The sequence below is a fragment of the Salmo trutta genome, chromosome 8, assembly GCF_901001165.1.
Source record: "Salmo trutta chromosome 8, fSalTru1.1, whole genome shotgun sequence".
In the NCBI taxonomy this organism is placed as follows: domain Eukaryota; kingdom Metazoa; phylum Chordata; class Actinopteri; order Salmoniformes; family Salmonidae; genus Salmo; species Salmo trutta.
In genome coordinates this window covers 46,298,778-46,320,504 of record NC_042964.1, presented here as the reverse complement: position 1 = coordinate 46,320,504, position 21,727 = coordinate 46,298,778, and the positions used below count along the sequence as shown (strand labels likewise).

Genomic DNA, 21,727 nt, shown 5'->3' with positions numbered 1-21,727 from the left:
ACTGACACGCCACTCTCCTCAAAGTCATCAAACAGAGATCACTGTGAACACTGATCTCAGACCAGTCCTTGGTGAGTGGAGGGCTGCACAGGGATGGGAAGCTCTGGAGGAAATAAAGATAGTCCTCAGTGTGTGATCAGCTTCTCCCCACCCAATACAGCTATGCACCTTGTTCTTCCTGGAGCAGTTAACCCCTTACATGCCTGAATTCTCTCAGGTACCAGCATACCATTGTCTGTAGAGATTTGTTTTTATAGCATGGATATATTTATCTAGATTGAATTCAAGATTCAGATACATTATTGAAATTGAGGTGTCTGTGTGACTGTCCACTGTCATATGTATCATATTCTACTAAGCTATATGGAATTTAACGAAGGTCATACCAAGAATCATTTAGCTATTTCATTTGTAATTTTATGACCCCTGAAGTATCAAAAAAGTGTGGATTCAGCTATTTCAGCCACACCCGGATCTGACAGGTATATCAAATTGAGCACACAGCCATGCAATCTCCATAGACAAACATTGGCAGTAGAATTGGTCTTACTGAACAGCTCAGTCAATAAATCAATCACATTTATTTTTAAAGCCGTTCTTACATCAGCTGATGTCACAAGGTGCTGTACAGAAACCCAGCCTAAAACTCCAAACAGCAAGCAATGCAGGTGCAGAAGCACGGTCGCTAGGAAAAACTCCCTAGAAAGGCCAGAACCTAGGAAGAAACCTAGAGAGGAACCAAGCTATGAGGGGTGGCCAGTCCTCTTCTGGCTGTGCCGGGTGGAGATTATAACAGAACATGGCCAAGATGTTCAAATGTTCATAGATGACCAGCAGGGTCAAATAATAATAATAATCACAGTGGTTGTCGAGTGTGCAACAGGTCAGCACCTCAGGAGTAAATGTCAGTTGGTTTTTCATAGCCGATCATTCAGAGTATCTCTACCGCTCCTGCTGTCTCTAGAGAGCTAAAAACAGCAGGTTTGGGACAGGTAGCACGTCCAGTGAACAGGTCAGGGTTCCATAGCCGCAGGCAGAACAGTTGAAAATGGAGCAGCAGCACGGTCAGGTGGACTGGGGACAGCAAGGAGTCATCAGGCCAGGTAGTCCTGAGGCATGGTCCTAGGGCTCAGGTCCTCTGAGAGAAAGAAAGAGAGAGAGAGAAAGAAAGAGAGAATTAGAGAGAGCATACTTAAATTCACACAGGACACCGGATAAGACAGGAGATATACTCCAGATATAACAGACTGACCCTAGCCCCCCGACACATAAACTACTGTAACATAAATACTGGAGGCTGAGACAGGAGGGGTCAGGAGACAGTGTGGCCCCATCCAACGATACCCCCAGACAGGGCCAAACAGGCAGGATTTAACCCCACCCACTTTGCCAAAACACAACCCCCACACCACTAGAGGGATATCTTCAACCAGCAACTTACCATCCTAAGACAAGGCCGAGTATAGCCCACAAAGATCTCCGCCACGGCACAACCCAAGGGGGGGGGGGGGGGCGCCAACCCAGACAGGAAGATCACATCATTGACTCAACCCACTCAAGTGACGCACTCCTAGGGACGGCATGGAAGAGCACCAGTAAGCCAGTGACTCAGCCCCTGTAATAGGGTTAGAGGCAGAGAATCCCAGTGGAGAGAGGGGAACCAGCCAGGAAGAGACAGCAAGGGCGGTTCGTTGCTCCAGTGTCTTTCCGTTCACCTTCACACTCCTGGGCCAGACTACACTCAATCATAGGACCTACTGAAGAGATGATTCTTCAATAAAGACTTACGTAAAGGTTGAGACCGAGTCTGCGTCTCTCACATGGGTAGGCAGACCATTCCATAAAAATGGAGCTCTATAGGAGAAAGCCCTGCCTCCAGCTGTTTGCTTAGAAATTGTAGGGACAGTTAGGAGGCCTGCGTCTTGTGACCATAGCGTACGTGTAGGTATGTACGGCAGGACATACCTCAGTGACTTTCAACGTAGCACCGTCATTGGATGCCACATTTCCAACTAGTCAGTTCGTCAAATTTCTGCCCTGCTAGAGCTGCCCTGGTCAACTGTAAGTGCTGTTATTGTGAAGTGGAAAGGTCTAGGAGCAACAACGGCTCAGCCACGAAGTGGTAGGCCACACAAGCTCACAGAACAGGACGCCGGGTGCTGAAGCAAGTAAAAATAGTCTGTCCTCGGTTGCAACACGAGTTCCAAACTGCCCCTGGAAGCAACGTCAGCACAAGAACTGTTCGTCGGGAGCTTCATGAAATGGGTTTCCATGCCCGAGCAGCCACAGACAAGCCTTAGATCACCATGCGCAACGCTAAGTGTCGACTGGCGCAGGAGAGGTGAAAGTCAATTCATGCGTCCTCTGAAACATGACCCACCAAAACACACTCCTTAACACCCGCCCACTTAACTTCTTATGGCTGGAATCCCGGTAACGGGATCGATATGACAACAGCCAGTGAAAGTGCAGGGCGCCAAATTCAATCAACAGAAATCTCATAATTAAAATCTCATAAAACATACAAGTATTTTACACCATTTTAAAGATACACTTGTTGTTAATCCCAACACAGTGTCCGATTTCAAAAAGGCTTTGCTACGAAAGCACACCAAACGATTATGTTAGGTCAGCAACTAGTCACAGACAAACACAGCCATTTTTCCAGCCAAAGAGAGGAGTCACAAAAAGCAGAAATAGAGATAAAATGAATCACTAACCTTTGATGATCTTCATCAGATGACACTCATAGGACTTCATGTTACACAATACATGTATGTTTTGTTCGATAAAGTTCATATTTATATCCAAAAATCTCAGTTTACATTGGCGCGTAATGTTCAGTAATGTTTTGCTTCCAAAACATCCGGTGGTTTTGCAGAGAGCCACATCAATTTACAGAAATACTCATCATAAATGTTGATGAAAATACAAGTGTTATACATGGAACATTAGATAAACTTCTCCTTAATGGAACCGCTGTGTCAGATTTCAAAAAAGCTTTACCGAAAAAGCACACCATGCAATAATCTGAGTACGGCGCTCAGACGTTGGAGTCAACAATAGTCAGAAATAGCATTATAAATATTCACTTACCTTTGATGATCTTCATCAGAATGCACTCCCAGGAATCCCAGTTCAACAATAAATGTTTGTTTTGTTCGATAAAGTCCATCCTTTATGTCCAAATACCTATTTTTTGTTCACGCCTTAAGTTCACAAATGCAAATTCACGACGCGCAGGCCAGACGAAAACTCAAACAATTCCATTACAGTTCGTAGAAACATGTCAAACAATGTATAGAATCAATCTTTAGGATGATTTTATCATAAATCTTCAATAAGGTTTCAACCGGAGAATTCCTTTGTCTTTAAAAAATGCAATGGAACTCGGCTACCTCTCATGGGCGCACGCATGACTGAAGATGCCCTTCTGGCAGACCTCTCACTCAATCAGCTCTTATTCTCCCCCACTTCACAGTAGAAGCCTCAAACAAGGTTCTAAAGACTGTTGACATCTAGTCAAAGCCTTAGGAAGTGCAATATGACCCCACAGACACTGTATATTGGATAGGCCAAGACTTGAAAAACTACAAACCTCAGATTTCCCACTTCCTGGTTGGATTTTTTCTCAGGTTTTTGCCTGCCATATGAGGTCTGTTATACTCACAGACATCATTCAAACAGTTTTAGAAACTTCAGAGTGTTTACTTCAGAGTGTCTATCCAAATCTACTAATAATATGCATATCTTAGCTTCTGGGCCTGAGTAGCAGGCAGTTTACTCTGGGCACCTTATTCATCCAAGCTATTCAATACTGCCACCCAGCCATAAGAAGTTAACCCGGAAGCCAGCCGCACCAATGTGTCATAGGAAACACTGTTCAACTGACAACCGAAGTCAACGTGCAGGCACCCGGCCCGCCACAAGGAGTGGCTAGAGCGCAATTAAAGCCAAGTAAAGCCCCCCTGGCCAAACCCTCCCCTTACCCGGACGATGCTGGGTCAATTGTGCACCACCCTATAGGACACCCGGTCATGGCTGGTTGTGACACAGCCTGGGATGGAACCCGGGTCTGTAGTGACACCTCAAGGACTGCAATGCAGTGCCTTAGACTGCTGCGCCACTCAGGGAGCTTTACATGTACTTGTTGGTAAGAGCCTAACCTTTCCACAGAGGGGTCATAATAGTTTGTAGGCCAAAACGATTTTTGGACTGATTTTCAGGTTGTTTCATGATCTGACAAACACCGCTCTAGCTCTGTCAGCTTTCACTGACATAGTGCGACATCCACATGCAGTGGATTGAGACTCATCCAATGCAATACAACCGATATCTCTAGCTTAAACTGACAGATTTTAATGGAGATTTTTATATTATGCTAATTAGATTTCAGCGGGGGTGCAGACATTGACCTTAGGGGGTTAAGCCATAATCACTGTTTTCCCACGTGGATAGATTTTGACGGGAGTGAAACCTCTCGCTTCGGCTCTCTCTCTGTGAATACTCATCTATTGCTTCAATAGCATTTCTGTACATGTTTTTGAGTTATATCATGTTGTTATGTGTCTTGTATACCAATCCGTCACCTCAAAGGAAGTCCCCTCAGAAAAGGAGTTGTTAATTCAAATTATCATAAACAGTTGTAAATATCACAGAGTGGGCATTTAACTCTGTTATGTGAATACTAATGTATGTGTATGCGTATGTGTTTGTCTATCCCACAGCCACCATTGTGCTGAATGAGCTGAACTGGACAGACGCATTAGAGGCCGTGTTTAGGAAGAACAAGGAAGAGGATCCTACTCTACTGTGGCAGGTGTTCGGCAGTGCCACCGGATTGGCTCGCTACTTCCCAGGTGAGTAACCAGCCAGCCAATCGGCTTACGCCATCAGCCCATGACCTTAAAGTGGCTATTAATGGAGACGTAATGTGCTGGGCCACTTTGTCACGTTGTATTTACTCAGCACTCACACACACTGAAAAAACACACAGAAAGAGAGAGAAAGATCACTCTCTCTCTCTCGCTCTCTCTCACACACACACACACACACCCTCACACACACAAACACACACACACACACTAGAGCTCTCTCTCACACACACGCGGAGGTTGGGAAAACAGTGAGTCACGGCGATCCCTGTGTTTGTCACCAAGGCCTGGGTAGCTGTGGGCTTGTTGACACACACACAGGGACGGGCACGGGGACAGAGATGGGGACAAGGACACAGGGACAGCCATCAATTGCCTCCTTATGCCCTACCTCTGACATGACCGACCTGAAAAGCACTTTGTGAAATTTGTTGATGTAGAAGGTTTTTTTTAAATATACAGAACCAGTCAAACGTTTGGACTCCTACTCATTCAAGACTTTTTCTTTATTTTTACTATTTTCTACATTGTAGAATAATAGTGAAGACATCAAAACTATGAAATAACACATGGAATCATGTAGTAACCAAAAAAGTGTTAAACAAATAAAATAAAAAAGCCAGTCTTTGCCTTGATGACAGCTTTGCACAAACTTGGCATTCTCTCAACCAGCTTCATAAGGAATGCTTTTCCAACCATCTTGAAGGAGTTCCCACATATGCTGAGCACTTGTTGGCTGCTTTTACTTCACTCTGCAGTCCAACTCATCCCAAACCTTCTCAATTGGGTTGGGGTTGGGTGATTGTGGAGGCCAGGTCATTTGATGCAGCACTCCATCACTCTCCTTGGTCAAATAGCCCTTACACAGCCTGGAGGTGTGTTGGGTCATTGTCCTGTTGAAAAACAAATGATTGTCCCACTAAGCGCAAACCAGATGGGATGGCATATCACTGCAGAATGCTGTTGTAGCCATGCTGGTTAAGTGTGCCTTGAATTCTAAATAAATCACAGACAGTGTCACCAGCAAAGCACCATCACACCTCCTCCTCTATGCTTCACTGTGGGAACCACACATGCAGAGATCTATCAATCCATCAAATGTATTTATAAAGCCATTTTTACATCAGCTGGTGTCACAAAGTGCTATACAGAAACCAGCCTAAAACCCCAAACAGCAAGCAATGCAGATGTAGAAGCACGGTGGCTAGGAAAAACTCCCTAGAAAGGCAGGAATCTAGGAAGAAACTTAGAGAGGAACCAGGCTCTGAGGGGTGGCCAGTCCTCTTCTGGCTGTGCCAGGTGGAGATTATAACAGTACATAGCCAAGATGTTCAAACGTTCATAGATGACCAGCAGGGTCAAGTAATAATAATCACAGTGGTTGTCGAGGGTGCAACAGGTCAGCACGACCAGGTGGATTGGGGACAGCAAGGAATCATCAGGCCAGGTAGTCCTGAGGCATGGTCCTCAGAGAGAGAGAGAGAGAGAGAGAGAATTAGAGGGAGCTTACTTAAATTCACACAGGACACCGGATAAGACAGGATAAATACTCCAGATATAAAAGACTGACCCTAGCCCCCCGACACATAAACTATTGCAGCATAAATACTGGCGGCTGAGACAGGAGGGGTCGGGAGACACTGTGGCCTCGTCCAACTATACCCCGGACAGGGCCAACCTGGCAGGATATAGCCCCACCCACTTTGCCAAAGCACAGCCCCCACACCACTAGAGGGATATCTTCAACCACCAACTTACTACACTGAGACAAGGCCAAGTATAGCCCACGAAGTTCTCCCCTACGGCTCGAACCCAAGGGGCGCGCCAACCAGGACAGGAAGGACATGTCAGAGACTCAACCCACTCAAGTGAGGCACCCCTCCTAGGGACGGCATGGAAGAGCACCAGTAAGCCAGTGACTCAGCCCCTGTAATAGAGTCAGAGAATCCCAGTGGAGAGAGGGGAACCGGCCAGGCAGAGACAGCAAGGGCGGTTCGTTGCTCCAGTGCCTTTTCGTTCACCTTCACACTCCTGGGCCAGACTACACTCAATCATAGGACCTACTGAAGAGATGAGTCTTCAATAAAGACTTAAAGGTTGAGACCGAGTCTGCGTCTCTCACATGGGTAGGCAGACCATTCCATAAAAATTGAGCTCTATAGGGGAAAGCCCTGCCTCCAGCTGTTTGCTTAGAAATTCTAGGGACAGTTAGGAGGCCTGCGTCTTGTGACCGTAGCGTACGTGTAGGTACAGTGAGGGAAAAAAGTATTTGATCCCCTGCTGATTTTGTACGTTTACCCACTGATAAAGAAATGATCAGTCTATCATTTTAATGGTAGGTTTATTTGAACAGTAAGAGACAGAATAACAACAAAAAAATCCAGAAAAACGCATGCATTTTAATGAGGGAAATAAAACATACATAAAACGTATTCAACACGTCTGTAAAACCACATTTAGAATCAAAGTAAGTTGAATTTAAAATGCAGCGTTTAAAGTCAAACTGTTATGATGTATGTAACATTCAGCTGGTTAGTAGTCTCTGTCTGGACTCAAATTAAGCATTATGCTTTTACTGTGAAGTGTGTTGTCTTTTCAAATGCACTTTAAATAAAGTTTGATTTGATTTAAATTGTCTTTGTACCCAGCATCCCCTTGGATGGACTCGCGAAAAACGCCCAATAAGATTGACCTCTACGACGTCCGGCGGCGACCTTGGTGAGTGGAGACATTGAGTCACCGCCTGTCTCCTCGTCCTCTATCTCTCCAAGTGTTTCTCAGAATGAACATTGCCTGCCCTGCTTAAACCTAGATTTTTGGTCATCATATTAAACACTGTTTGAGAAACACACACACACACACACACACACACACACAACACACACAAAGATGCATAACCCTGTTACTTTACAATTGACTATTAAGTCAGACTGCTTTTGACAATGTTTTTTTATGTTGGTCTATTTGTTGGAATCATTAGACATAAGGTAAAAGTGTCAAGTGTTTTTTCACCGCTGTATTTATTTGCGGGTTTGTTTACCAGGTACATCCAGGGGGCAGCGTCGCCTAAGGACATGCTGATCCTAGTGGATGCGTGAGTGACTCTCTCTTTGTGATTCATATTTACAGTCATAATCCATTTCATGACCAGTCATAAAAACAAGTTCTGACTTCCCCCCACCACCAGCCTGTAATGCTGAGCTTAGAGCTGCATCATCTCATGACTTGGAGAGACTGAGGAAATAAAATTCGTCATGAACTATAGCGAAACCATAATTTGTTTTGCTGTGAGTGTACACTACCGTTCAAAAGTTTGGGGTCACTTATAAATGTCCTTGTTTTTGAAATACATTTTTTGGGGGGGTCAATTAAATTAACATCAAATTGATCAGAAACGCAATGTAGACGTTGTTAATGTTGTATTTTTTTTTTATGTTTTGATTTTTTTAATGGAATATCTACATAGGCATAGAGAGGCCCATTATCAGCAACCATCACTCCTGTGTTCCAACGGCACGTTGTGTTAGCTAATCCAAGTTTATAATTTTAAAAGGCTAAATGATCATTAGAAAACTCTTTTGCAATTATGTTAGTATTGCTGAAAACTGTTGTGCTGATTAAACATGCAAAAAAACTGGCCTTCTTTAGACAGGTTGAGTATCTGAAGCATCAGCATTTGTGGGTTTGTTTCCAGGCTCAAAATGGCCAGAAACATAGAACTTTCTTCTGTAACTCGTCAGTCTATTCTTGTTCTGAGAGTGGTTAGTATTACACAGACCTTACACATAGGGGCTCCCGAGTGGCAAAGTGGTCTAAGGTCTAAGGCACTGTGCTAGAGGCATCACTACAGACCCTGGTTCGATTCCAGGCTTTATCACAACCGGCCGTCATTGGGAGTCCCATAGGGCAGCACACAATTGGCCCAGCATCATCCGGGCTTGGCCGGGGTAGGCCGTCGTTGTAAATAAGAATTTGTTCTTCACTGACTTGCCTAGTTAAATAAAGGTTAAATAAAAATGTTAAAAGAAATGTAACAACATCGGAACAAGCTCCCACAATACTCCCTGGGTATATGGCTATTTCATGTAAAGTACATCAGAAATCACTTGGAAACTTGGAAAAGTAGAGCAAGAAAGCCAGACTATTTTGTCTTAAAGCTGCAAGCTGTAACTTTTTTGGGGGATCCAACCCAAATTCACATAGAGTTATTGATCTGTCATTCTCATTGAAAGCAAGTCTAAGAAGCGGTACACCAACTTCAAAAAGCTGAAAATACAATATTTTGGGTTATGTAAAAGATATTTCACAGCGGTTTAGATGGTACATTGATTCTCTACACTATACTTGCATGTTTTGTCACCTAAATAGAAATTAGGAAAACTATTAGAATTTTAACAACCAGGAAATGGCGGAGCGATTTTTGCATAGTGCATCTTTAATCAAACCACTATATGCTATTGTATCAACTACACACTAGGCTATCAATGTCATGTATATCAAGTCCATCAGCAAATCCCTGCTGTATACTGTACATAACATACATAACACTATCATCTTATTATGTGCTAATGAGAATTTCCTATAGGAAGTTTTTTTGTTGTCATGGAACTAAAACAATTTGTCTATATTAGATGGGTAAAGCCCTTGCCACCGCGACACACCCTGATTAATCGGCTGTGCCTGGAATGGAAAGGCTGGCACCGCGCCAGCACCTAAATGAGAACAATAAAAAATATATATATGAAAAATCCATTTCGCCCCCCTTAGCTCTTGACGCGAGGTAGATAATTGGCGGGCTCGGTTGACAGGCTATTTCAACATCAAAGCTGTGCTGCTGCCGTCGTGGTGATGCCCGAGCAGAAGGAATATAAAAGGAACAACCCTTCACTCCTCCTTTTTCCGTTCTGTGCATTTTGTCTTTACCTGCAACTAATTAAAGCATGTATTTATATATAGACCATCTGCTCTCAACTTCTCTCACATCCAATTTTAACTTGAGTGGTGCTATGTTCAAGTGTAGGCCTATATCATTAAATGTCCAATCCTCGGCGCCGCTACGACAACATGAAATGTCAGAGTTAAAGTGACTCACTCTATGCTAATGTTAGCCTTTCATGTAGCGTTAGCGTCGGCTAGAGGAGGCATGGTGATAGCACTTTAAGCCCACTGCTGGGTTAGCCTAATGACGCTAGCCACTTCCCCTCACATGTTTATCCTGATAGGCCTATATCTAGAGAGCCTATTAGTGTTAGCTAAAAGACTAGTAGTCACGCGGCCTGTGGTTGTTTTCATGCCTCTTTGTCTCTGCCTGTCCCAAATGGCACCCTATAGTGCACTACTTTTGACCAGAATCCCATAAGGCGCTAGTCAAAAGTAGTGCACTGTATAGGGAATAGGGTGCCATTTAGCACACGGCCCATGTCTCCCACTTCATCACACTCAATATTAGTTTTATAGCTTCAGCCGTGGCAAATTTAAAGAGCAATGTCTTTCTGGGCCCCTGAATGCTAACAGGCTAGTTAGTGGTCTTATTGCATATGTAATGGCGGCAACACACTTAGGCCTAGTGCTAAATATGAATTACAGTATGGTGGTGTTGGTTGAGTCAGATACATTTGTTGTTTATGTGGTCTGATTCCCCTTGCTCATTACTCTGCTGCGGATATAGATGTGTTCATCTAAGAGATATTCAATTGAAATTCCTCCACACAAACAAGAGAAATACAACAACAGACTATTTTAGCTCTTGGCTGAAGGAAGCAATCCAGTTCAAGTTAAATCCAGATCAAACAAGCACATATTTGTCTGGAGAACACAGTCATAGATGTGTAACATCTGGTAATAACCTGTTCCTGTGGTATCTAATACCCTTTCTCTCCTTCCTGTAGGTGTCTGAGTTAACGCTCAAACTGATCCACTCCTCCAAACCAGACAATGACTGTTTTTCATGGTTATTCTCCCATTACACTGTAGTAAGAGGCACGTAATAACACTGTCATAGATATGTAATAACAGGTTATAACGTCTGTCCGTAGGAGCGGCAGTGTCTCTGGCCTCACCCTGAAGCTCATCCACACCTCTGTCAACGAGATGCTGGAGACCCTGTCTGACGATGACTATGTCAATGTGGTCTATGTGAGTATCCAAGGCAGTTGGCAGAACATGGTCTTTACACACAGGCTATTTATAGGACGAATGGAATGACTGTGGTCTTTACCCATTATAATTATAGGACGAATGCAATTACTTTGTGCTAGTCGTTATTGTGTTTGAGGAATGGGTTCTTGGAATGAATAGCCAACTGACATTTACTCTTGAGGTACTGACCTGTTGCACCCTCCATTACCACTGTGATTATTATTTGACCCTGCTGGTCATCTATGAACGTTTGATCATCTTGAAGAACGATCTGGCCTTAATGGCCGTGTACTCTTATAATCTCCACCTGGCACAGCCAGAAGAGGACTGGTCACCCCTCAGAACCTGGTTCCTCTCTAGGTTTCCTCCTAGGTTCCTGCCTTTCTAGGGAGTTTTTCCTAGCCACCGAGCTTCTACATCTGCATTGCTTGCTGTATGGGGCTTTAGGCGGGGTTTCTGGCCTTTTGGTTAAAGTGATCTGGATGAGTGGATGGATTTGTATGTCTTTAATCAGATATGGGCTTGAATACACACATGAATGTACTGTGTGTGTGTGTGTGTGTGTGTGTGTGTGTGTGTGTGTGTGTGTGTGTGTGTGTGTGTGTGCGCCTATAGTTCTGTTTGTTCAGTGTGTCCATATACAATTATCTGTGTTCAGCAGAGTCATGTGTAACCAACTCAACGGCAGCCCATGTGAGCGCCAGCTAGACAAGACGATATGAGAGTGGCGAGGAATGATGAAATACAGATGCGACTATCCGGTTCCCGAATTTAAAATGAAGGAGATGAATAGAGAAGTCCCTGCAACGATTGGAAATTCTGTGAGAAACTGGATTTCCCGGGAGTTAAGGGGCTGGGGACGGGGGACATCTCCATCCATAATTATTTAGAAACCAATATTTTCTCTGCTTCCGCCCCAGCATGTTAGTCTTTATTTGGATCTGCAGAAACACAAGTCCCCCTGTGGTGATATCTGAAAACGTTCCATCAATCCCCCCAGTTCTTATGTCTCCACACCTTTCAATTCATTAGGTTATGGAGGGAAAAGTTCTCTCTCTCTCTCTCTCTCTCTCTCTCTCTCTCTCTCTCTCTCTCTCTCTCTCTCTCTCTCTCTCTCTCTCTCTCTCTCTCTCTCTCTCTCGCTCTCTCGCTCTCTCGCTCTCTCGCTCTCTCTCTCTCACTATGAATCTTAATTTGCTCTTGGATTTGATTTCTGTATGTTATAATTACATTTGTTTTTCTACTTCCTTAATAACAAGACATTTCAGTTTTTGTATTTTTCAGAGAGGTAGTCCTAGCAACCCAACGGTTGTTTGATGCTAATTAAATTAGGCAGCGGTGTTATACGTATATTAATGTCTCAGAGCCAACTAAAGATTTTCAGGCAAAGCTAATGAACCCTGTGTAAGAATAAGAAGACTGATTTCATAACAAGAACGTGTGTGTGTGTGTGTGTGTGTGTGTGTGTGTTAGAGAGAGACTGGTTGTACAGATGGTGATGCAGATATCATTGTCCCCACATACCCCTATCACCCTAGATGTTCGAAACGTGACAGTGACTAATTTCTCAGTCTCCATGTGCTTCACACACACACACACAAACACACACACACACACACAGAGAAGTAGACACCTTTGTGCACTGAGGAGTGTGTAGTAGTGATCTCTGTAACTGGAGTGTCTGTAGCAGTGATCTCTGTAACTGGAGTGTCTGTAGCAGTGATTTCTGTATCTGGAGTGTGTGTAGTAGTGATCTCTGTAACTGGAGTGTGTGTAGTAGTGATCTCTGTATCTGGAGTGTGTGTAGCAGTGATCTCTGTAACTGGAGTGTGTGTAGCAGTGATCTCTGTAACTGGAGTGTCTGTAGCAGTGATCTCTGTAACTGGAGTGTCTGTAGCAGTGATTTCTGTATCTGGAGTGTGTGTAGTAGTGATCTCTGTAACTGGAGTGTGTGTAGTAGTGATCTCTGTATCTGGAGTGTGTGTAGCAGTGATCTCTGTAACTGGAGTGTGTGTAGCAGTGATCTCTGTAACTGGAGTGTCTGTAGCAGTGATCTCTGTAACTGGAGTGTCTGTAGCAGTGATTTCTGTATCTGGAGTGTGTGTAGTAGTGATCTCTGTAACTGGAGTGTGTGTAGTAGTGATCTCTGTATCTGGAGTGTGTGTAGCAGTGATCTCTGTAACTGGAGTGTCTGTAGCAGTGATCTCTGTAACTGGAGTGTCTGTAGCAGTGATCTCTAACTGGAGTGTCTGTAGCAGTGATTTCTGTAACTGGAGTGTGTGTAGCAGTGATCTCTGTAACTGGAGTGTGTGTAGCAGTGATCTCTGTAACTGGAGTGTCTGTAGCAGTGATCTCTGTAACTGGAGTGTCTAGCAGTGATTTCTGTAACTGGAGTGTGTGTAGCAGTGATCTCTGTAACTGGAGTGTGTGTAGCAGTGATTTCTGTAACTGGAGTATGTGTAGCAGTGATCTCTGTAACTGGAGTGTGTGTAGCAGTGATCTCTGTAACTGGAGTGTCTGTAGCAGTGATTTCTGTATCTGGAGTGTGTGTAGCAGTGATCTCTGTAACTGGAGTGTGTGTAGCAGTGATTTCTGTATCTGGAGTGTGTGTAGCAGTGATCTCTGTAACTGGAGTGTGTGTAGCAGTGATTTCTGTATCTGGAGTGTGTGTAGCAGTGATCTCTGTAACTGGAGTGTCTGTAGCAGTGATCTCTGTAACTGGAGTGTCTGTAGCAGTGATCTCTGTAACTGGAGTGTGTGTAGCAGTGATCTCTGTAACTGGAGTGTGTGTAGCAGTGATCTCTGTAACTGGAGTGTGTGTAGCAGTGATCTCTGTAACTGGAGTGTGTGTAGCAGTGATCTCTGTAACTGGAGTGTGTGTAGCAGTGATCTTTTCTTGTATATGTAAATGTGGACAGAATGATATCAGTGCCCCTTTCAAATGACTAATATTAGTATTTCTAACCACAGACTGTACCAAACATCAATGCCTTAAAATCCCTGTCATGTGTGTGGGTGTGTAGGAATGTATGTGTATGGCTCATCCTCTGTCTCAGCGGGTGACTTTTCTATTTCTCTTTCTGTCTCTCATTCAGTTCGATGATAATTCAACAACTCATCCCTCCTCTCTCTCTCCCTCCCCCTCCCTCTGTCTATCTGTCTGCTACAGTTCAATGATAAAGCGGTGAAGGCGGCGTGCTTTCAGAACCTGGTCCAGGCCAACGTGAGGAACAAGAGGTTCCTGAAGGATGCTGTGCGGAACATCTCAGCCAAGGGCATCACCAACTACAAAGGCGGCTTCGAGTTGGCCTTCGAGCAGCTCTCATCGGTAGGGGATGAGAGAGTGTGTGTGTGTGCTATAGTTTGCTGTTTGAATGTATGCACGTACATGCGTGTGTGCATGAGGTTGAGTGCCAGTTAGGAGGGACTGTGGTGTGGCGTGTGTGAGTGAGTGAGTGTGTGAGTGCCAGTTAGGAGGGACTGTGGTGTGGCGTGTGTGAGTGTGTGAGTGCCAGTTAGGAGGGACTGTGGTGTGGCGTGTGTGAGTGTGTGAGTGCCAGTTAGGAGGGACTGTGGTGTGGCGTGTGTGAGTGAGTGAGTGTGTGAGTGCCAGTTAGGAGGGACTGTGGTGTGGCGTGTGTGAGTGTGTGAGTGCCAGTTAGGAGGGACTGTGGTGTGGCGTGTGTGAGTGTGTGAGTGTGTGAGTGCCAGTTAGGAGGGACTGTGGTGTGGCGTGTGTGAGTGTGTGAGTGCCAGTTAAGGAGGGACAGTGGTGTGGCGTGTGAGTGAGTGTGTGAGTGCCAGTTAGGAGGGACTGTGGTGTGGCGTGTGTGAGTGTGTGAGTGCCAGTTAGGAGGGACTGTGGTGTGGCGTGTGTGAGTGTGTGAGTGCCAGTTAGGAGGGACTGTGGTGTGGCGTGTGAGTGAGTGTGTGAGTGCCAGTTAGGAGGGACTGTGGTGTGGCGTGTGAGTGAGTGTGTGAGTGCGTTCAAGAGAGTGAGCGAGAAAGTGCGAGGGAGAGAAGAGGGAGGGAGAGAGGCATGACCAGTGTGTCTACAAAACATTAAACATATCCCTTGTATTTTTCCATTCCAACTCTTCAGACTTTGTGTCGCCTGGGTTTTCCCTGTTTTTCATTAGCCCACGTGGTTGATGTAACTCGATGAAACTGAGACATTAGATTAGCTTGAATGATGAGAATAACAATGGAAACACAAGCTATAGTACTAGTAATCGCCCCAGAGGAGACCACCTGTTATTGTTGTCACGTATCGCCATCTGCTGGCCATTTTGGCCATTTCACTCTTCTATTTGTTTCAATCACTTGGGTCGTAATTCATTTGGGCACACCGTAGCAAAACGTTTGTTATTGGACAAATTCAGGTAGTCTCTCTCCCTGTTTCAGTCCGTTTTCCTCCATTTGGTTCCTAATAAATAGGACCCTGATGGTGATACATTATACCTTTTTCCATCAAACCTTATTTTGATGGGGTGCCCACTTTCATAAATGAAATTAAATGTTTGTAAAAGGTCAGCACTCTTAGAATGAAGTTTATTGAAAGGAAAATAAGTGGATTTAACTGGCAGTGTTTTGTCCAGGTCTGACCTCTTCAATTCAATAAATCTTCATTGTCCCATCCTAAAAGTAATTTAGTTTGAATCCAACAAATACAAGACCTGGGGAAATATTGGTTCAAGACGCAAAAAATGATCTTTCAATAACTGATGTTTTTTCTGATGGTTTGTAAATACACAGTGCATCGTAAACCTAATCACTGTGCTTTAGTCATTTAAATTACATAAAATGTTAGTTGTGTTGTTTTCTCTCGCCCCCCAACCCTCCTCGTCTCCATGTCCCTACTCGTCCTCTCTCTCGTTCTCTCTCTGTGCTGTGTCCCCACTCCCCCCCCCTCTCTCGTTCTCTCTGTGTCCCCTCTCCCCACTCTTTCTATCCCCCCTCCGTCATTCCCCTCTCTATCGCTCTAGTTGAACGTGACCCAGGGCAGGGCGTTGTGTAACAAGATCATCATGCTGTTCACTGACGGAGGAGAGGAGAGGGCCCAGGAGATCTTCCAGAAGTACAACGCTGACAAAAAGGTTGGTTGAGAGATAGAGACGTCTCCTACACACAGACATAAGGAACCCTCAGGAAGAGGAGGTTCTTTGGGTAGTTTACATGATCCTGGGGAAGATCTCCATCAGAGGAGTTGCTGCTACAGAATGCATTCTGTCGTGCATAAATCAAAGCGCTTCAATTTCTCAATGATACAGATGTGTGTATCACAGGGGGCTGGTTGCATCTTAATTGGGGAGGACGGACTCATGGTAATGGCTGCAATAGAATCCATGGAATGGTATTCGAACACATCAAATACATATTTTCCTAGTGTCTCATACCATTCCAGTCACTCCATTCCAGTCATTATTATGAGCCGTCCTCCCCTCACCAGCCTCCTGAGGTGTGTATATTTGTTCATAATCGGCCGTATACTGTGTAAATGTGTTTGGTAAGCAGAGTGTAGAAATCCTAGGGCAACGGGTGGACTAGTGTTCCCATCTCTTGCTAGATAATACACACCAACATATACATACTGTAGAGATATACAAGTCATATGCATACACTGAAACATACTGTACACAGATACATACATGTTACATTTATTGACCCTTAGCCCTATGTTGACCCTTTAGGTGCGGATATTCACGTTCTCAGTGGGCCAACACAACTATGACAAAGGACCAATCCAGTGGATGGCCTGCACCAACAAAGGTACAGAACACACGCGCACACAAACACACATACGTCATGGCCCTGCCTGAATACTACGTCCTTCCTCCCTATTTGATATGATTAGATTAGGAAAAGCAATGTGTCCACACTAATGCTTTTACAGTAGGACCAGACCATGTCAGATAAGTGACTACTTCCAGGAAGAGAACAAGGAAGGATGCATTGTCATGGAATTCAATCAGAGCCAAAGTCTACCATACTGTGTTCTGGTATGTTATATTGTAGATGATGACGTGTAAAGGTGAAATACTTGTGTTCCAGGGTACTATTATGAAATCCCCTCCATCGGTGCTATCAGGATCAACACTCAGGTAAACGGTGATCAAATAGATCTTAAAACACTGAAGTCTAAACTCAACTATAAGATGCAGACCTTGCTTTGGTGCAAATGGTCAGTAAATCTGGCCTGTAGTAATAATGCTGTACAGCGTTTCTACAGTTCTTTAGAGTTTGTGTCTGATGCCCTCTTGTGGTCATATGATACACCTCTCTATATAGTCACTCTATTCAATGCACAGTAGTGATTGTTTGATTGGTTTGGTCTGATTCCTCTCTCACACACAACAGGAGTACCTGGATGTACTGGGAAGGCCCATGGTCAAAGCAAACAACAAGGCCAAGCAGGTTCAATGGACCAACGTTTACCAGGACGCACTGGTACGTTACACCAACTGACACAACATCGAACAGGGGATGAAATATGAACAGCAGTGGTGTGAATATAGTTACAGCACAGTATCAGAAATAGTGTGAAGTTGTATTCTGAATGGTTACAGTGAGGATAGGTGAAGTGTGTACACTTCAGGGTTGGAGATAATTCCATAAATGCAATTCTAGTTAAATTCTCTCTCCCTGTAAATTCCATTGAATTAAATTCAAAATACAGGTCAGTCTTTGAATTCAGAGATAATTCAATTCCTCTCAATTCCAAATTCCAAGAATTCAATTCCCTAATTCAATATTATCCCCAACAGTTGCACAAATTCCAACTCGAATTCAATTCCCTCAGACTTTCAGGCTGATCATGTCACTGTTCAGACAGCCTAGCTATACAGGAAATATAGGAATACAGGTTGAAATGGTTCAAAGCAAATCCTACAGTACACTTTTATACTATTAATTCCATTAACTCTTGTGTGGTGTTCATGTTTTTGTTATTGATGGACCCACAACATTTGTCTGATGGACCCACAACATTATTGGGTTTTTAAAGTGTACTAGGGTTGGGATCAAGTTTACATTAAAGTGTACCAGGGTTGGGATCAAGTTTACATTAAAGTGTACCAGGGTTGGGATCAAGTTTACATTAAAGTGTACCAGGGTTGGGATCAAGTTTACATTAAAGTGTACCAGGATTGGGATCAAGTTTACATTAAAGTGTACCAGGGTTGGGGTCAAGTTTACATTAAAGTGTACCAGGGTTGTGTAACGATCGTCGTGCAGGAAGGAAGAAGTGGACCAAGGCGCAGCTGGGAGCGAACACATGTTTATTCAACACACTGGAAATAAACATGTACACAAAACTCAAGAAAAATGTCGATACGTTACGTGCTCAAAACAAAGAGACAACAACCCACAAACATCGTGGGGGAAAAGGAACTTAAATGTGATTCCCAATCAGACTTCACAAGCGACAGCTGTCTGATTGGGAAATCACCCCCAAGCCCAACATAGAAATAAAACACAAAGAAAGGCTATAACCAAAACATAGAAAATAAACCATAGAAATGCCACACCCTGACCAAAATAGCAGAGTTCACCTGGTCAGGGCGTGACAGTACCCCCCCTCCAACGGTGCGTACTCCCGGCGCACCAACCTAAAGTCTATTAGGGGGGGGACCCGGGTGGGCGCCTCACCCTCGGTGGAGGCTCTGGCCCCGGGCGTGTTTCTCCCCCTGCCTCCACCCTAGCCCTACCCCTCTGGCCCGGACTGGACCACGGTGGAGCGGCATGCTCAGGCTCCGGAGCGGAGCCGCCGACCGGAACAGGACTGGTCACCGGTGGACCGGACACAGGCCGTGCCGGACTGTGGACACGTGCCGTGGGCCTGGTGCGGGGAACAGGGACGGGCCGGACAGGACCGGGGACACGCACCACCAACCTGGTGCGGGGAGCAGGGACGGGCCGGACAGGACTGGGGACACGCACCACTAACCTGGTGCGGGGAGCAGGAATGGGCCGTACAGGACTGGGGACATGCACCACTAACCTGGTGCGGGGAGCAGGGACGGGCCGGACTGGACTGGGGACACGCACCACTAACCTGGTGCGGGGAGCAGGGACGGGCCGGACTGGACTGGGGACACGCACCACTAACCTGGTGCGGGGAGCAGGGACGGGCCGGACTGGACTGGGGACACGCACCACTGGCTTGGTGCGGGGAGCAGGGACGGGCCGGACTGGACTGGGGACACGCACCACTGGCTTGGTGTGGGGAGCAGGGATGGGCCGGACAGGACTGTGGACACGCACCACCAACCTGGTGCGGGGAGCAGGGACGGGCCGGACAGGACTGGGGACACGCACCACTGGCTTGGTGTGGGGAGCAGGGACGGGCCGGACAGGACTGGGGACACGCACCACTGGCTTGGTGTGGGGAGCAGGGATGGGCCGGACAGGACTGGGGACACGCACCACTAACCTGGTGCGGGGAGCAGGGACGGGTCGGACAGGACTGGGGACACGCACCACTGGCTTGGTGCGGGGAGCAGGGATGGGCCGGACAGGACTGGGAACACGCACCACTGGCTTGGTGCGGGGAGCAGGGACGGGACGGACTGGACTGGGGACACGCACCACTAACCTGGTGCGGGGAGCAGGGACGGGCCGGACTGGACTGGGGACACGCACCACTAACTTGGTGCGGGGAGCAGGAATGGGCCGGACAGGACTGTGGACACGCACCACTAACTTGGTGGGGGCAGCAGGGACGGGCCGGACAGGACTGGGGACACGCACCACTAACTTGGTGCGGGGAGCAGGGATGGGCCGGACAGGACTGGGGACACGCACCACTGGCTTGGTGCGGGGAGCAGGGATGGGCCGGACTGGACTGTGGACACGCACCACATTCGCCCGGCAAGGGCGAGGTGCTGGCACAGGACGTGCTGGACCGTGACCGCACACCGGCGACACAGTGCGCATAAGCGGCGCCGGATATCCTGGACCGAGGAGGCGCACTGGAGGTCTGGAGTGCACAGCTGACATCACCCGTTCTGGCTCAACGCCCACCTTAGCCTGGCAAGTGTGGAGCGCTGGCACAGAACGCACTGGGCTGTGCAGCCGTACCGGAGACACAGTGCGCGTCCTCGGCGCAGGATACATCGGACCGAGAAGGGGCACCGGAGGCCAGGAGCGCTGAGCCGGCACAACACGTCCTCGCTGAACACTCCCCCTAGCCCGGCAAATGTGGGGCGCTGGCACAGAGCGCACTGGGCTGTGCAGGCGCACTGGCGATACCGTGCGCACCTCTGCCACCCAAGGCTCTTCCTCCACGCTGTCCCTACGCAGGTCCTCCAGGACCTGCCACATCTCTGCCTCCTCCTTCGCCGTTATCCCCCACGAGAGCAGTGGTCTGGGCTCTTCCTCTGCCCTTCCGGACCACCCCATTAGCCCCCCCAAAAAAAATTCTTGGGGGTGTCTTCCGGGCCTCCTCGACCGCCGCCTGCGACTCCTTCCACCGGCTGGCATCACCTCCTCGACCTGGGAATCCTTCCGCCAGGGTCCTTTCCCCGACATGATCTCCTCCCAGGTCCAGAACTCCTTCCCCTCGCGAGCCCATCTCTTGCGCTCCTTATCCTCCCGCTGCTTGGTCCTGGTTCGGTGGGTTGTTCTGTAACGATCGTCGTGCAGGAAGGAAGAAGTGGACCAAGGCGCAGCTGGGAGCGAACACATGTTTATTCAACACACTGGAAATAAACATGTACACAAAACTCAAGAAAAATGTCGATATGTTACGTGCTCAAAACAAAGAGACAACAACCCACAAACATCGTGGGGGAAAAGGAACTTAAATGTGATTCCCAATCAGACATAACTAGCGACAGCTGTCTGATTGGAAATCACCCCCAGCCCAACATAGAAATAAACCACAAAGAAAGGCTATAACAAAACATAGAAAATAAACCATAGAAATGCCACACCCTGACCAAAATAGCAGAGTTCACCTGGTCAGGGCGTGACAGGTTGGGATCAAGTTTACATTAAAGTGTACCAGGGTTGGGGTCAAGTTTACATTAAAGTGTACCAGGGTTGGGGTCAAGTTTACATTAAAGTGTACCAGGGTTGGGGTCAAGTTTACATTAAAGTGTACCAGGGTTGGGATCAAGTTTACATTAAAGTGTACCAGGGTTGGGATCAAGTTTACATTAAAGTGTACCAGGGTTGGGATCAAGTTTACATTAAAGTGTACCAGAGTTGGGATCAAGTTTACATTAAAGTGTACCAGGGTTGGGATCAAGTTTACATTAAACTGTAGCAGGATTGGGGTCATTTTCAATTTAAACTGAAATTCCAATTCAATTCTTGAATTCACTCGTGGAGAATTTACGTTGAGATAAATTTAGAATTGTTATTTAATTGGAATTAGGATATGTTTACTTTTTGATTGGAATTGAATTGGAAATGTAAGAACACTTAATCTTTTGGAATTTAATTGCAATTCAATATTTGTACAACTTTACCCCAACCCTAGAGGGTAGAACTAATGCAAACTTGGGTGTCAAAGGCTTCAAATAGTGAAGCAAATGTACTTCCCAATACTACAGTACCACCAGCCAAGACACTGTTGACTAAGGTTAATGCACATACTGTATATAAACTTACTAAGGGTGTCCGAGAGTCGAACTAGTGACGCAAATACAATTTTCCAATACAAACACCAGCTATCTAGTTCTAAAAATATCACGTATCAAGTTCATATTTTA

General features: G+C 46.0%; 1 protein-coding gene across 3 annotated transcripts in view; it reads left to right on the top strand.

Moving 5' to 3' along the window:
* LOC115199102 (voltage-dependent calcium channel subunit alpha-2/delta-1-like) overlaps nt 1-21,727 on the top strand; it is a 176,866-nt gene that overhangs the window by 108,519 nt on the left and 46,620 nt on the right. For all 3 annotated transcript variants that reach the window (XM_029761671.1, XM_029761670.1, XM_029761669.1), the window contains exons 7-15: nt 4,728-4,859; nt 7,523-7,592; nt 7,918-7,968; nt 10,910-11,009; nt 14,182-14,340; nt 15,998-16,108; nt 16,703-16,781; nt 17,064-17,113; nt 17,370-17,459. In XM_029761671.1, coding sequence (XP_029617531.1) covers nt 4,728-4,859; nt 7,523-7,592; nt 7,918-7,968; nt 10,910-11,009; nt 14,182-14,340; nt 15,998-16,108; nt 16,703-16,781; nt 17,064-17,113; nt 17,370-17,459 — 842 coding nt within the window. The remainder of the gene's footprint in view (nt 1-4,727; nt 4,860-7,522; nt 7,593-7,917; nt 7,969-10,909; nt 11,010-14,181; nt 14,341-15,997; nt 16,109-16,702; nt 16,782-17,063; nt 17,114-17,369; nt 17,460-21,727) is intronic.